The sequence below is a fragment of the Drosophila subobscura genome, chromosome O, assembly GCF_008121235.1.
Source record: "Drosophila subobscura isolate 14011-0131.10 chromosome O, UCBerk_Dsub_1.0, whole genome shotgun sequence".
NCBI lineage: Eukaryota > Metazoa > Arthropoda > Insecta > Diptera > Drosophilidae > Drosophila > Drosophila subobscura.
This window is the reverse complement of record NC_048533.1, coordinates 9,795,940-9,812,903: the sequence shown is the minus strand read 5'-3', so window position 1 is coordinate 9,812,903 and position 16,964 is coordinate 9,795,940. Positions and strand designations below refer to the sequence as shown.

At 43.7% G+C, this 16,964-nt stretch overlaps 1 protein-coding gene across 1 annotated transcript; it reads right to left on the bottom strand.

Moving 5' to 3' along the window:
- Nucleotides 1-3,888: 3,888 nt before the first annotated feature.
- LOC117896638 (ichor) lies at nucleotides 3,889-15,633 on the bottom strand. Its single transcript, XM_034805085.1, has 2 exons — nucleotides 15,082-15,633; nucleotides 3,889-6,333 (listed from the first exon to the last, which is right to left on the bottom strand). The coding sequence occupies exon 2, from the start codon at nucleotides 6,246-6,248 to the stop codon at nucleotides 4,350-4,352; it is 1,899 nt and encodes a 632-aa protein (XP_034660976.1). The 5' UTR covers nucleotides 6,249-6,333; nucleotides 15,082-15,633; the 3' UTR covers nucleotides 3,889-4,349.
- Nucleotides 15,634-16,964: the final 1,331 nt, after the last annotated feature.

The window sequence follows — 16,964 nt, the reverse complement described above, 5'->3', positions numbered from 1 at the left end:
CCAACGCGTGAGGGGGAGAAAAACAAATAGAGAGATGGAGAGCCACAGCGACACAAAAGCAAATGTGGGGAGACAAAACAAAATCGTTAAAACTAATAATACAGTGGGCGTTTGAGACCTAGGAACAATGTGTGATACCGGGGGAATATTTATTTTTAAATAGCGAAGCCAAAAAATAGGAAACTTGCCAGGAGATAACTTCTTTGGTGAAACATTTCTGTATTTATTTTTGTTTTGTTAACAAAGGTATTTCAATTATTGATCATTCACTGTACCTGTGTGTATTTATGCATATGTATGGATGTAAACCTATTTTCGTATGAACATGTGCACATCTGTTTATCTACATTCGCAATGTACAAATGTACATGCGTAAATATGTATACATACATATGTATATATACATATGCATACAAACATATGTATGTGTGTATGTCCGTACAAAAATGGCATAGCAGAAGCAGCAACAAAACAACAGCATCAGCAGCATTGACAGTGCCACATAAAAAAATAGACAAACAACACACAGTACACACACACACACTAACAACACACAAATACAAAATAGAAATGGAGAGCAACTTTCACCCAAGGTCATTGTGTCTTTAACTGCGCCACACAGCCTAGGCAGAGGAGGGGCAGCAGCAACCGCAGCAGCAGCAACATCAACAACAACAACAACAGCTGCTGGACAATATGAATATGCGACGAAGACCCACGAACGACCAAGCCGCCCCGCCGCCGACCGACGCCCGATTTGCTATTTTCAACAAAAACAAACTAAAAGAGACTTGTCCAAAGCATGCGAAAAAATAAGGTGAGGAAAGATGTCTGAACACACACACTCCTGTCGGTGAAAGGTCTCATTTGCTTTTACAGATTTTCTATGCATTTGGTACTCCTTCTAGGTCTTCCTACCTTCTATATAACATACTTTGGACTATCCTCTGCCTGTCACAAGGAGGTGGGAAAGGGAGGAGCCAGTGGCAGCCAGTTGCATGTGCCAAAAAAATAAACCAAAGCAAAAGGTAAACTGCAATTGCTGCTCGCGAAGTGGAGGAATGGAGGAATTGCGATAAAAGAATAGCCTCGACTGGACGAGGCCGCCTGGAAAGGTCGAGAGCAAGCTTTTGCCACTAGATGAGTCATGAATGTACTTACATATGTACATATGTATGTAAGTATGTATGTATGTACATATGTATGTATGTACGTAGGACACATGCGGATGTTAAGTAAAGGAAATGGGCAGACTTTGATTTTTAATTGCTATTAATTTTGATACACGAATGTCTTGAATATGTTTAGCATATTTTTACTTGCGATTATAGAAAAATGTGTTTATGCCAAATTAAATCAACTTCATTTATTATATTTCATAATAAAATTAAATACCCCACCCATTCCCCAGACCATCTCTGGTTCCAACCAAAGTTAATAGCATTTTTCTTTCCAACTTTTTCGGTGCTCAACTTCAGTGAGTTCCCAATGACAGTTTAGGCACTTCAATCCTATAGGATTCCCCCATCTTCCGTGCCATCTACATGGTCTGCACGATCTGGGTCATGCTTGGGCACATTGAAAGCTGCCTGCAATTAAGTGGCCAAAAAATAAAAGATGAATGAGTGGAAAATAACTTTTAATTGACATAAACTTTAATTAGAAATGGAGAAGAGAAGAAAATGATTAAAAGAGATTCCATAGAAGTGAACCTCGGGGGTTTTTAGTTGGAATCTCCTCATCTGCCGCTTCTAATGCATTTCAAATTACATCATTAGGTTCTCTCGTTTGCCAAAATCTCGAAATTAAATAGATTCGAGGTTTGAGTACAACAAAAGCTTAACCCATGAGAGCGCGACAGCCGCAACACGTAGCACAGTTTGATTAGAACAAAACGAAGCGACAGAGAGAGACATGGATGGGACAGGACACAAAGAGGGGCATGCGGAGGGTCTCGATACCAGTACCATCGGAGACATTGCCATGATGTTGCATAAATTTAAGTGCCACAGATACAAGGCGCAAGATACAGAAACGAGTTACAGATACATCAAGAAGCTGGCGAGGCAGCAGCCGCAAGAGCAGCACCAGATGAAGCGACTTCGCAGCATAGAAATGCGGATGCGGCGACTGAAGTCGAGACTCCACTTCACACACGCAAACACACAGACACAGAGTGGAGGCAGCATATCGTTGTCTACCTCCAGACTTGCTGCGGTGAAAGAGCAAAGTATCTTTGTATCTGGCTTGCCTGCTGCTGCTGTTGCTTCGAGTGAACATTTTCAAATCCGCTGCGGTTCTGCTGTGGCAAACGAGAAACGAGTCTTGGAAATTGGGTCAGTGGCACAGTATGTATGGCATTCTCTGTCTCTTTCTCCGTCCCCGTCTATATCTGTGCATATGTATGTATCTCATACCACTGTGTGGGCTTCTCCCTCTTTCTTTGGCTCTTTCTTCCACTGGCTTTCTTTGTGGTCAATATAATGATTCTACCCGACTTGTCGGTTTGGTTTGGTTCGGTTTGGTTTCTTGGTTTCTTGGTCTCTGTTCGGTGCGGTTTCGGCTGGGGCTCCGTCTTGCTACTTACTCCATTTTGTGGCTGAACGTGCCGCAGTGTGACGCAGTCAGGTTGCTAATGGGATCCGATCCGTGTGGGGCATATGCAATGCGGCGACACCCAAAAGTCATTTCTTAACTTACAAAAATCTCCACAGAACCACCCAAAAAGTAGCTCCAAATAAAACTCCAAAAAACAAAACACACATTATCCAAATTGTAAGCTTAATTTGTTTTCTGCACATTTTGAATGACATTTTTATTTATTAAAATATAATTTATTTATTATTAGGGGGCCTTAATGCTACGAAATAAATATTTACAAATCGAAATGTGTTGAACAAAATAAATAAAATTGCACGCTAATTAAAATAACACAATTGATATTGTTTTTTTTTTTTTTGCTTTTTGTCCACTAACATCAATTGGAATTACATTAATTTTATATTTAAAATGTAATTTATTGTTTGTTTGAGTGTTTTTCAGAATGGTTAACCAATCATAAATAATTTCAAGCATATCGAACATAATTTAGGGTTAAGATTAACTTTAAAACTTTAGCAACAAACTTTTTTTTAAAAAACAAATTAACAACGCTTTAAGATATTAGGCTAAATTAAATCGTATTCGTATTTTGTATACTTGAGTACATTGCTAACAATTTTCCATATTCACTTACAATTTAATTTGCAAATTAATTATTAATAATATTTTGCCAAGCCCGCTACTGAAACTTACAATCGTAAAATGTGTTTTGTTTTGTAAATTATGCTCCTCCATTGGTTTGTACAGAAATTATGGAATAAATGTAATTTAAAATTGTATTGCTCGTGCTTGATTAATTTTAAGTTAAACGTTTAATTTGTATGCTTCTTCACTTTAACAGTTTTCAACATGATGAGGTACAGACAACATTTCAGAACTTTATACAAGTGGGACTCTCGCCTCTCCGTCGCTCCCATACCTTAGATAATATTATTGTCTAGATTTTGATTTAAATATGTGTTTGTATTTAGATATGTTTTACCTGTGCCAGGACCTTGGTCGCTAGAAGTGCGCGTATTTGCATCAAAACAGAACAACAGTTGCAGAAAGACAATTGGACGCTTCGTTGTTCTTACATTGCTTGTGGTCTCTTTGGCCTATCGCTGCTTGAACTACATATATCCTCAAGGATGTCCTTTACCAATGGCCTGCTTAGAGGTAGTAGGTTGATCTTGTTTACTAGCCTGACAAATCTTGCTTTGAATTGAAAATATTTCTAAATTTCCATACAGGTAAACGATCTATGGAACAGAACTCACGGAAACTCATTCTATGATTTCCATTTATAATTTGCTGAGTATATATTTATAGCTGATCTGATGTCAATTTATGCTGTTATTCTGATAATTTCGACTATGTGTACGGACTACGTGTAAGCAATAGAGATCAAAAGCAACCAACAACAACGAATATCAAAAAGTGTGTGTATGAGATTGCTCGGCCTGTGTGTGGGAAGGTGCCGGAGTGCCATGGGATGCCACTCCAGTCACTGTCCCGACTAAGCAATGGCACACACGCACACAGAAGCGGGGAGCGCAAGCCTTTGGCCAGGAGCAGCAGTCACCGATCGAGCAATCCGGATCCCGAGAAGAAGAACCCGTATTGCTGACGATGCGATGACTGGACTTGTCCTTGGAGTGGGCCCCTCCCCGCCCCTGGGGTCAGATGCAGACACTCAGAGCGTGCTCTCTGCCTCTTGTTGGTCCAGCGAATCAAGAAATATGTCGAGGAGCCTGCCGCCGCCTCGGTCAGTCACGCCCAATTCTCTTATGTATCTGTTGATGTTTGAGCAAGTGCGCCTTCTGGCGGAAGGCCTTGGCGCAGACATCGCACCGGAAGGGCTTCTCGCCGGTGTGTGTGCGCAGATGCACCTTGATGTTGGACTTGTTGAGGAATCCCCGATTGCAGATGCTGCACCGGTGCACGGGCTTCTCCTTGCCCAGCAGTCCACTCAGATCGCTGGCACTGAAGCTGCCCACGCTCGACGGCGAAATGGCGCTCATCTGCGGCGTGGAGGGGCCATTGCCACTGCTGTCCCCCTGCTGCTGATGCTGCTGCTGCTGCTGCTGCTGGTGCTGTTGGCTGGACTTCTTTTGGGCTCGCGATCGCTTGGCCTTGGGTGTGCCCGTCCGTCCGTGCAGCTCGGAGCCCGTCGTGGTGGCCGTCGTCGTGTGCGGATAGTTGCCCAACATGTCCGGCGAGCAGAGTCCGCCGTCCTTCATCGAATTGGGGCCATTGAGGGAGCCCATGCCGGAGGCGGACAGCTGGTAGGCGGCCTGCTGTTGGTGGGGATTGGATCCGTTCGGATTGGACTGGGATTGGTTGGACAGGTAGCGGGGATTGATCATCAGGCTGTTGTCTGCCGTGGTGCTCACCACGGAGCCGGGCGGACTGCAGCTGCTGCTCGTGGCCGCCGACAGTTCATTGCAGTATGAGGTAGATGTGGGCGCCTCCCCCTTCGATGTCCCTGTCGTGGTCGCCGAGGAGGAGTTGTTGTTGTTGTTGTTGTTATTGTGAGAGTGATTATTGTTGTTGTTGTTGTTGTTGTTCCCAGAACCTGGGGGACCGTGCTGGAGGCGGTTCTGCAGGAGCGGCATGTAGCCATGGCTGAGCAGACTCTGGAGCGTGGAGCTGCTGGCGTGCATGGGCAGTGGCGAGTGGGGCAGCATGAAGTCGCCCAGCGAGTCCTGCTGCGAGACGAGCACCTTGCCCTCCTGCTGGATGCAGTTGCCGTCGATCCACGCATCGAGATCCATCCAGCTGTCCCGCGTGTCGTTGCCATCGTCCTTGTCCAGCTGATTGGGTACCGTCGTGTCCGCAATCGCCGATCCAATGATGGCCGCTATATCATCGATGGAGTTCATGTCGACGTACTCCGTCAGGTCCTTGTAGATGCGCACCCCGCTGCCATGCAGCGAGTCGGCCACCTGGTCGATCGGCGTCAATGTGGCTATGCTCGGCCCGTTACCCTGTCCCCCGCCGCCCGAGCCCGAGCCCGAGCCCGCTCCACCGGGTCCTCCGCCGCCGGGCCCGCTCATCACACAACTGTCGGCGACGGAGTAAAGCTTAGAATCTAATTGACTATCGGCAAAGAGCTTGACATCGGCCAGGCAGGCGTCCGCGCAGGGATCCCCGCTCAGCACGCTCTCGGGCAGGCAGGTGGAGGAGGAGACTATGTTGTGCTCGTTGGAGGAGTTGCTGCTGCCGCCGCCGCTCCCCCCACCGCCGTTGGGGCCGCTCTGGGCCGTCGTCGATGTGGGATTGGCATTGGGGTTGGCCTGGTAGGCGCTCTGTATGTAATTGTTGTTGCTCTCGTCCGGCAGCCGCTGGGCAATGGCATGGTAGTGATGGCCCGAGATGCCATTGATGGACAGGTGGCCCGTGTAGCCGGTGAAGGGGGGCAGCGGCTTCAGGTCTGACAGCGCATTCAACGAGGAGCCATTGAGCAGCAGATTGTCCAGCACATCCATCGAGTTCTTCTGATCCGCGTCGCTGGGCAGGGAGTCCAGGTCATGCTCGAGTAGCAGCTTGTGCCCATCCAGCAGATACTGATCCTGGCCGCTGTTCTGTGGCGGTCCCCAGCAGGGGCTCATCAAGAGGCTTTCAACTTCCGATTCACTTGGGCCGTTCATGCTGCAAAACTTCATTGTCAGTTGACCCAGGCGATCGATACGAATCTTCTGCCGATCCTTGCAATATCACGTTCCAAACAATCCAATTCCCAAGATTCAACTGAAAGTACAAAACAGAAAGCAAAACATTTAGTCCGGGCATATTGGAAACGAAAGTGATCATCAAAATGTGTTAGTTTAGGCTTGTACTTGAATTAATACTTGACTAAATGATGGTTACTAGGGTAAAGTTAATCTCAGAGGTGGCAGTACGTCATCCCTTTCAGGGTTCATTCATAATGGATTATATACTTAATCTTCCTAGTACATCAAACTTGAATTCCATTTGAGCTTACAAGAAATGCTTCCGCCTTGAAGAAACGTACCCCCGTCGCCTGCCTAATGATCCCTTCTCCCCAGTCCCTGCACTTGCTGACAGTTAACCTGCAACATCGATCCCGACACACTGATAGCCCCCACTAATGATTCTTTAATATGAAAATATTAAACAAAAATCTAAGCACGATGGGGCCACAAATAGGGTTCCACGGTGCTTCCTCCTGCCGCTGGCCCTAAGCATTAGAGACGCAGACGAAGAGATAGATTAAGTTAAGACATTCCGATAAGCTATAATATCCATAAACAAGAAGAAAGAGTAGAAGATGGAGATGGAGATGCATACGAAAATGAAGTAGAAAGAGACGAAGCGAAGCAAACTAAAACCGATACCAGAATCGGCCAATAATAATTTCCAAATGGAATTTGGGTCAAAACATTAATAATCAGTTAAATTAGCATATAAATTGGTCAGCAAGAGAGAGGGAGAGGGAGGGAGAGGGAGAGAACGCATTTGGCTACGAATATGTTATCGGCTTCGATTATTTGTTTTTCGATGGGGCAGGCACCACGCTTGATTGGGGGCCAGGCAAGTGGAAGTTCGTTCTCCCAAGAGCCAGAGCCACAGCCAAAGCAACATCATATAAAAAGCCCGACAATGAAAGTACAGGTGTGGATCCCAAAAAAAAGAGTCGCAGAAGGAGACGAGGAGGAGGAGCAGCCCACACCAACAACAATTATAGAAGTTCATTTGGAAACACAAAACGAAAAGCAACGAAACGGGGAACGAAAGAAACGGTAAAGCAAGCTGGCTGGCTCTGTTCTCTCTGTCTCTCTTTTGGTGCATTAACAGTTAACTTGATTTTGAGGCTTGGCTTGTTATACGCGCGCGCGCACGTATGAGTGTGTGTGTGTGTGTGTGTGTGTTGGCGAGTGTTTTCGTATGGGTGCCCCAAAGAAGAAGCCGCCATCAAAAGCTAGACATTGTCCAGCTTTGGGCGAAAGAGAAAATTTCGCTTTCAACAGGTTGTTGCCGCAGCAACATTACATTTCTAAGTCCAGCAACATGTTGCCAGAGCTAGGCTTAGTATGCGGAAAGAAGCAGCGCCATCGAAGCAGCGTAGCGCAGCGCAGTCGGCTAAGCATGCGCAGCTAAGCGTGGCAGCAGGCAGAGGAAAAACAACCGTTAACCGAGAAGCAGAGAGACGAAAGAGAGAGAGACAGAGATACAAGAGAGAGAGACGACCTGCTGACATACTTCCGTGATACAGGCCCGGCTTTAATTCTCTCTCTCGCTCTCTCTCTCTCTCTGTCTCTCTTTTGGCTTGGCTTGCTCTCTGAGCTGACGTTTGTTTCATTGTGTGTAATTGTTGGCTTTTTGGATGCTCACGCTCATGCTCACGTCTCTTGCTCATTGCTTGGCACAGTTTCATGGTGTTTAAAGGGTATCGCCGAGGGTATTACAAGTTTGAGAGGGCAGTTGTTCCCATCCTTGAAGATACTATTTTACAAACGGGAGCCATCTATCTGACTATAATTTGTAAGAGAATATTGAGAGTTGCTTGTTAAAATATGCATACATCATATAGGAACCATCCACTGTTCCCCATTGCTTAGGGATATATTCACCGTGAACTGGCGCTGGAACGGATACGATAGACTCGTATCCGAAAATTCAAAAACAAAATGCATGACATGTTTGGTTGTTGTTCGACGTTTTCTGCTCCCCAATCTAAATTATCGAACTTTTAGGGTATGCCAAGCTTCGTCTCGAAGCTATTTATTCTGGCTATTGTTGTTTGTGTTCTCTTTTCGATTTAATGAATTTTAAAATTCTTCCCTCCGCTTTGGAGGCGCCTTAAGTCTGAGTGACGTTTTGATGCTGTCTTTAGAGCACTCCACTCCACTCCACTCCTCTACGGAGAATTGAAATTGGCGTGAAATATTTTATGGCAAACAAAAAAAATGCTCCGCTCTTTCATTCCCATTCCATTCCGAGTCTGAATCCCATTCCGAACTCCCATTCCGACTCTGATTCTGAATCTGCTATTGTTATGGTTTGACTGAGCGTCAGATTTTACACATTTCTGTTTGCTGTGTTGCTGTTTTATTGTTTGGCGGCTGCTACATGAACATTTTGGTTTTAATGAGCCACATTGTAACGGTGGTCCGTTGGCCCGTTTGCATTTGAATGCCCCACAGCGGACACGGAGACGGACACCGACACCGACGCGGACGCGGACGCGAACGCGGACACCCACTCGCACTCGCACAAATTGCGGGGGCGCGCCACACAATGGGCCTCTATTGTAAGCTGCGCTTGTAAATGGTAAATGGTCAAGAGATTCCACCGACAATGTCAGCGGACAGCAGCTCGATCGGCTGTGGGCCCATTATAATTACTATACTTCTATGCCAGACTCTGTCTGTCTGTCCCACTGTTAACGCTTTTAACGGTGTTTCCAAACGAATTAGTGCGAATTTTTGACAGCCGACTGATTTTATGACACTCCCCCTCCCGAGTTTGTTGAGCTCTTAAGACTTTTTATTGGGTAATTTATGGAAGAGGATAGGATGGGAGGTTGAGCATGTATTTGGGTGTAAGACAATACCTGGATTCCAGGAGACACTCAAAGTCTAAGTAAGTTCCTAACGTGGACTTCCGTCCACAGGGATATCTTTGGAAATGTTGTAAAAAATTGATGAATAATTGTTAAAAATTGGTTGAGATTTGTTGGGTAAAATGTAAACAAGAAAATTGGAATGCTAAGAACCAATTTTAAGCAATTCTTCTTCAGCAATTCCTACAAAGTAAATGGATAAAGAAGAAACCTGAAGTACCCATTTCCCGAGCATTCCTTTCCGTAGCCCCAAAAACATTTTGTGCCCTCCCCAAAATCTTGTGAACATGACCGAAACAATGGCTTTGCTCTTCTAACGAGCTGAGAGGGCCACAACTTGGCGAAGACAACAAAAATAACTTATTTAACAATCTAACAGGCAACTAAACGTCTGACCCGAGCAATTGACCAACGAAATGAACTCTAAGCTCCATCAGCAACAGCAACAGCAACAGTGCCACAATGGCTTCAACAATACCAGCTGTTTGTGGAAATTGAGTTCTTAACTTGGCCGAAAAGAGAGAACGAAAACCCCAACTTAAACGCGAACGCGAACTCGAACTCGAACGGAAATTGAGCTTAACCTTTGGCGGCAATCAACTTCCGTTTAAATGTTCGAACACGATGCAGCGTCAAAGGTCAAAACGTTTTGGCCAAAGTCAAGCTGCAAACACTTTCCTGCTCCTCCCCCATGCACTATTCTCCTTTAGAGCAGCTCTTCTCAGCGGAGAAGATCTCCGATCTCAGAGCAGACCCAAAATGAAAAGAAAAATCAGGTCGACTTGGTGTTGAAGAGGGGCGGCAGAGGGGATGGAGCGGATGGCTGGAAAAAGCGAATGAAAAATTATTTGATTGCAAAATTTACAACCGCAATGATTTCCACTTGGACGAGGCAGCATCTGAGGAAAAACCGCACGTAGCAGCAGCAGCATCATCCACAAGGCTGTGCCACAGCAACAACAAAACTTTGACCAAGACCGAGAAGCCGAAAAAAAGCCTCGGAAACGTGTGGCTTGCATTGAGGTCGCCATCAGTCATTGAAGGTTTTGCTGCGATGCTGCGACTCTGCCACTGCCACTGCCACTCTTCACCTCACTGTGCCACACTGTGTTGTTGTGGATGCAACAAATTGCTGGCAATGAAAAGAACGAGACAAGAAGTGGCTGAAGACTGAAGATCCATCGCCCAACGATTCTTTGAATACTCTTTTTACTCAGCTCGAAGCGGATTTGCAGGTTATCAGGAGATCCATTCCATGGGAACCTTAACTGCGAGCTGATGTCCGTTTCCAAATGTAACATACTCCGTGAGTGAGGAAGGGTATACTACTACTTCTTGTACCAAGAAGCGCTCAGAGAGTGGCTTAAACTGGAAACTGAAAAGTGGGAAACGTGCTCGGGGTTCCAGTTCTTCATCTACTTGGCAGCTGCGCACTTGACCGCACATGTGGCACGTGTGGAGCTCTGTGTGAATTGTTGCATAGACTTCTTCTGCTCGCCTCCTGAATGACTAACTAACCCAGAGACAGAGCCAGAGCCAAACCCATCTGCAGACCGCAGCTCCATGCTCTAGACACCATCAGAATCTTGTTTTCTCTGGTGCCATACGAGTGGAGGTCCACTCGTATATTATGTGGGGATGTACGAGTATGTGTCGATGTGTGCCTCAGGAATGGTCAAAAAGAACAACAATGTTGGGGGGAAGACTGAATACTTTGGCAATTGGGTGGGCGTACGTGATGGAGGCCCCGTCCTCGCCTTCTCGCCTGCCGCCTGCCGCCTGCCGCCTTCTGGTTGTATATCAAATGAGTTGGTAAATGCTGGATGGGCTGGCTATCTCTGGCACATGAATAATGCTCTTCAAGGTGTAAATTAGCTTTTAAATTAACTAGTCTAGCACCGGTTGCTGGTTGCTGGTTGCTGGCAGGAGGAGTGCACTAGATTGGAGAGTGAGACAAAAATGGAGTGGAAAATCGAATGGGTTTGAGTGGCGTGCAGCAAACTTTGTTCTACATCATTTGGTGGACCTGTTTTATCGTGATAGATTCTCATAATGCTATGAAAATCAAATTTGTTGGATAATTTATTGACTGAACGAAGAGCTTTTGGTATGTTGTGCAGTAAAATGTTAAGTGTTTTAAACAGGTTACGCTGGCGGCTCCTTTGTGCAACGCAAAATAAAATACTTCTTTAAATAGGAAATTAAACGAAAACTTAAGGATAACGGCAATTTTTAGAGCAATTTGTATGGAAAATATCAACCATGTGGTTCCAGGATTAATAAGATTAAGTTAAGCAGAGTCAAGCATCTTCCAGAATGCTTTGAATATTGTGAAGAGTGCAGCGGCATTTCTTTCTAAGATCTGGATCTGCATAGTCTCAAACCGAAGCGGACTCCTGCGTCTCTAATTAGTATTGTAACTCCCTTTTAATGTCCATTTTTTAAATGTTTGGTCAACTCTTGTGGTTTCTGCCGTGTTAATGGAGTTTTATCGCTGCTGTGGCTGTGGCTGTGGCCATGAATGAACTTCGGCCACAACAATTTGCTCTGGTCAACACTTGACTCCTCTGCGACTTGACTTTGGCTTTGGCTTTGACTCTGACTTGGACTCTGTTGCGACTACAACTCCCGTTAGCCGGCAGTGGCTACACTCCACTCCCTTTTCTGTGTGGCCAACATGTGTCCGACAAGCGAGATGACAAGCCAGCGATAAACCCGACCTGAAGCTGGAGCTGGGGCTGGGGCTGGGAGCAAGGCTTGGCTATATTTTTATGACTGAGGCTGTATGTACATGCCAGAACGGGAGAACTCCACTCCCTATAGCTATGGCTTGGCCCCTGCCTAGTGGACCCATCAGCAGCAACAACATCTATGCAAATTTGTGTGTATTTTTTTTATGATGCTTAACTATTTTTAGTTGGTTTTTTGTTGTTATTTAAATGACGCCCGCGTTGGAGTCTCGCTCTCCGTGTGTGTGTGTCCGTATCTGTGTGCGTTTTGAGACTCTATTATTATTATTAGTATTATTATTATTTGTTGTTTTGTGTTTGTGGTCATGCGAGAGCCAAAATGCTGCTACAACAACCACAACGACAACGTGTCTGGGCAGGTCCCAAAAAGCATTGCCCGGGTCAGCGAACTTGTTTCCTACAGCTGTTGGATTTGTGTGAATAATATTTGCGTAGTTTATTTTATTTTATAACTGAGTTTTGATTCGCTCTTGCAGCTAAATGTTCAAATTAAACACAAGACTCAGAACCAGAGAGACTCCGCTAGTGGCTTGCGTTCGCTTATTAATTATAATAAATTCCTGATTATAAGATCAACTTTTAATGATGGAAGTTAAGGTGTTCATGGGTTGATTGTGTGTCCAGAAATGTAGGGTAGGCTGCGCCAGCTCTTCTACTATTAAAGCAGATATATGTATGAAAGTAACAAAATGTTTCCCAAATATTAAGGAAGAGGGAAACCCTTAAGGAACCCTTTAAATAAATTAAAACAAAGTTAATAAGTGCATCATCTCTGCATTGGAACACTATCATTATCTGAATAGTCATGGCCCCAGAATCAAGTTTTGATTCATCTCTTTTGAAATTGATATGTTATGCCTCCCCTCCTGCCACCCCCTTTACTCGAATAACCCGCCCAGCACACCGCTTAATTAAAGATCGAATCGAAGGCGATTGTGGCGCTCACTTTTGAGATTCAATTAAAAATGAAAGATGAAAATAAGCAAGAAAGAAGTGGGGAATTCAACAAAAATGAACAGAAACAACTTTAACCCAAAATGCAACTTAATGCCTATCGAATTTGCCACGCTCATTGACGATGCCAGACAGCTGAAAGAGTTGTTATACTTAGCTGGTCTTTCTGTTCTTTCCCTTACAAAAGCGTAACGACTATGTCAACAGGTTTGCCATGTTTTCCAATCTTTATAAAAGATTTGCACATAAGTCTCTTATTTATATGTTCTCTTTCCTCATTAAATAAAGTATCTTAACGAATAGAAACCGAAATAATAATTATTTCCTAATAGATCCATCTGTTCGATGGATGTGGAAGTGTATTTAATGCTTCGTATTGAAAATATTGCTACTCTTTTCGTGCCTATTTCTGCTGTGACTCGATTCTCTTGATTTTACTCTGCTTTGCTCTCTTCTCTCTCCCTATCTATCTCTTTCTTTCTTCTCTTTTGTTTTTGGGGAACTTGCCGCTTGCTGAATGAGTAAGCGTAATTTTGCGTCATCTAACGGTATAAAACAGCCGCTACTGTTGTTGCTGTTGCTTTTTTTTTGGGGCTGGCATTGCCATTCCGTTGCTGGTGCTGCTGCTTCTTTTGCTGCTGTTGTTGTTGTTGTTTTTCGTATTTTAGACCATTTTTGTCAGACAAACAAACGGTTTTATGATTTATTTTTAGCTCCTCCAACGGCCTGGCAACAGTAGCCCCTGCCCCTCAGCCGTTGCCCCTGCCATTCCAAAACTTCCCAAAAAAAGAGTAAAACTTAAGTGCTAGCTGTAAAAGTGCGAAGAAGAGAACGAAACAGAAGACTGGAAATAACAGAGCGAGCTTTTTACTTCCGAATGCAGTTCGGGAAGTTCGTTTTGGGGTCGGTCGCCTAAAGACGCTTAATTGGTTTCAAATTGGAATCGTATGAACTGAGTTTTTGTGGGTCTATTTCGGGGGGTTCTTGACTGCACATAGCGCATACGTCATGTGGGAAGATGGCCCAAACAGGTGTGGTGGTTGGAGGGGTGGGAAAAGTCAGTAGATCTTAACGAGATTGGTAGCCCTTTGTGGTAGTAAGAATTCTTTGGTAGGAAATGTTCTATTCAACATTGTAAATGCAAGCGATCAGCATTTAGAGGACACTATAGGGATAATAAATATCTATGGAAGAATTATTAAGATCACTTAATACTGTGATCTATAAAAAGCACACCAACATATGGCCAAAAAATACAGTAAGCGGATCTAAGGAACATAGTAATGATACTCTACTGTTTCTGAGGCCAATGCACTGCCCCTCGGATTCTAGCAGAGTCCATTAATTTGCACTAAATGAACATTCAGTATTGAAATGGATCTTAATGGAATATGAAAACATTATCCAATTCGTCTCTTGCGCTGGAAATTCAATCCATAGCAGTCTGCTTCAATTTCCTCACCTAAACACAGCAACAAGTCCTAATTAGCAGGCCCGTCCCCTATAAGATGCCTTGTCATTGCCCATTAGAGGCATGTGAATTTCACAATTGTCATAAGTACGAGGAGGAGAACCCAAATAGCACATTCCACCGTCTAACATAGAACATATACATATAGAGATCTATTTGTATTTCATAACAGGTGAGTAATATGCAAACATATCGGAAACGAATTCGGTCAATGACTTTTGCCTGATTTGTTTATATGCCAGACCTGAGAATATTCTTCTTACGGCGAGGCCGTTGACTTGAGGTATTTCTGTGGCTGTTTCTGTTGATATTTGGTTGTATATTATTTTCGGATTTCGTGTCTTGGGTGTAGAAGATTCATTCATTACTTACTGTTACGAAATTGCAGCTTCAGCTAATAAACATTTTGAGTAATTTTCAAAAAAATGCACCAATATTTTGTCTTTGAATTTCGAGTGTTTTTGTTCGCAGTACGTCTTTAGAAATATCCGTGTTTTTCAAGTAAGTATAATCCTTGTGGCATAGATTGAGATTCCTTTTAGTATTTTGTTTTGTTCTTGTTATTCTTGGGTTAGTTTTAATTCGAGTTTTAAGAGAAAATACACCATGCACCAAAGAAGAGTAAGATAAATTATAAAATTCAACGAAACACCAAAATGCTAAATGCAAAATGCAAAAGATATAGGATATGGGAAATAAAAACAAAAAATCAAAGAATAATATTTTTGTATACTCACAAAAACAATGGGAGGAAGACATAAAAATATGCATAAAAGAATGAACGGGGAGTAGTACGGGTGGATTGTTTATAGTATTTATGGGTAATATGTGGATATATTGTAGTGCAGCCCAGCAATGCTGAATGATAGTCCCGCTATGGATAGTGGTTTTATTTATATAGATTTTCGAATTTTCTTTGTTTTTCTTTTAGGTTTCGTTTTATGTACAGTGGGACAATGCTGTTTCTGTAGTTTTCCAATATTTGTGAAAATATTTACAACAGCTTTGTGGTAGTATTTAGCATATGCATGTGTGTATACGATATGTATTGGTAATTATTGCAGATAATTTATCAATTTTTGGACTGATTTTGTTTTGATTTTTAACTTTTTCAGAAGCGTGTTTCCTTTGCTGTTGTTGCGATTTCTATATTGCACTGTTTTTTGGAACACTTTCAGCTGTAGCACTTATTCCTGTATTTCATTTTATTTGGAATGTATTCGAACAATTCTTCTTGGACTTTTCGTCAACCATTTTCACAATTTTTAGGCCGCTTTTTATCCATTATAATAATTTATTTCTGGTGTATGTTGTTCACTGTGTTTTATTTTCTTTTTCCTTTTTGTATTATTTTTGCTGTTGGTTTGTTCTAATTTCTGTTGCTTGCTCTTTCGATTAAAGCCACTTCACGGGTTTGTCTGTGTACTGTGTGTGTGTGTTTGAGGGGGGGTCCACGTCCACGTCCACAATCCAAAACCGAACCGGGGCACGGGCACGCGAAACGTGAATACGCAAAAAACGCTCTGGTATCCGCACAAATCCGAAGACGTCAACGGTAGAAGAAAGCCAACTGAAATGTGCGCAGGCGCAACACGAAAAGAAATTTCCGAGCCAAGAAGTTCAGCGTCAGCGTCGACGTCGACGGCGTTAGAAGAGCACAACAGCTACCAAAATCACGCTCTGAGAGCGGCGAGCACAAGAGCATGAACGAGCGGAGCGGCTGGCTGGCAACAAGTTGAGCAACATATTGGTTAAGCCATGGCCCCCACTCGAGGTCACTCTGAGACGCAGTTCAAAGTCAGGGTTAGGTTGTTTGATGCTGCAGAATCTTAAGAAATTATATATAAATTAATTTAAAGAAATTAAATGATTGTCTTGACTATATTTCCTATATGCAGGCATACATTTGAATGTATGTAATGTATTTACCTGTACTATATTTACCTCTCTTTACCTGTCTCTCTCTGGGGCTTTCTGACTGCGCTTCTGACTGCTACAACAAAGTAAGCTCCTCTTTTGGTTCGCTGCGACTCTCTTCCTCTCTCTGTCTGATCGTTGTTCTCTCACGCTGTTGCTCTCTCTCCCTGCTCTCTCTCGCTGGCACACAACTTGACCTACTTAACAAAAATTTTAAATTTTTTCCTGTTATTCCGCCTTGTAAACATGTTGGCAGCAATTTACAGTTTGCCGGCAGCCGAGCAACATGTTGCTAAGGTTTCGGCCTGGCCCCTGCTCTTGCTGGTAGTTGGTATTTGTTGTTGCATATGTATATTGTTGCTGTTTTTTATGCTGTTTGTTATTGCAGTCGGTGTTGCAGCTAACGGTATCGCTGCGAAAATGAAAGCTTCGAGCAGAGCAGAGCGCGGCTCACAGGTTGCCCACTGCGGAGTGCCGGGTTTTGTGTGAATTTTTGTGTTTTTGCTCACGACTTTTGTCTCTCCTCTGCTGCGGCTGGCATTGTTATACCCTTGAAGAGGAGGTTTCATCGTTTCATTCAAAACTTTGCCACACGCCCAGAAAGGGTAGTCACTTTCTATCTTGTTAAGTCTTTGCCGATATTTAGTATTCAGAAATTTGCAAAAGCAGTGTTATAGATACATAGGTAAAAACTCATTTATCT

Coding starts and splice junctions, on each gene's coding strand:
- LOC117896638 (XM_034805085.1), bottom strand. CDS start 6,248: ATGAAGTTTTGCAGCATGAACGGCCCAAGTGAATCGGAAGTTGAAAGC.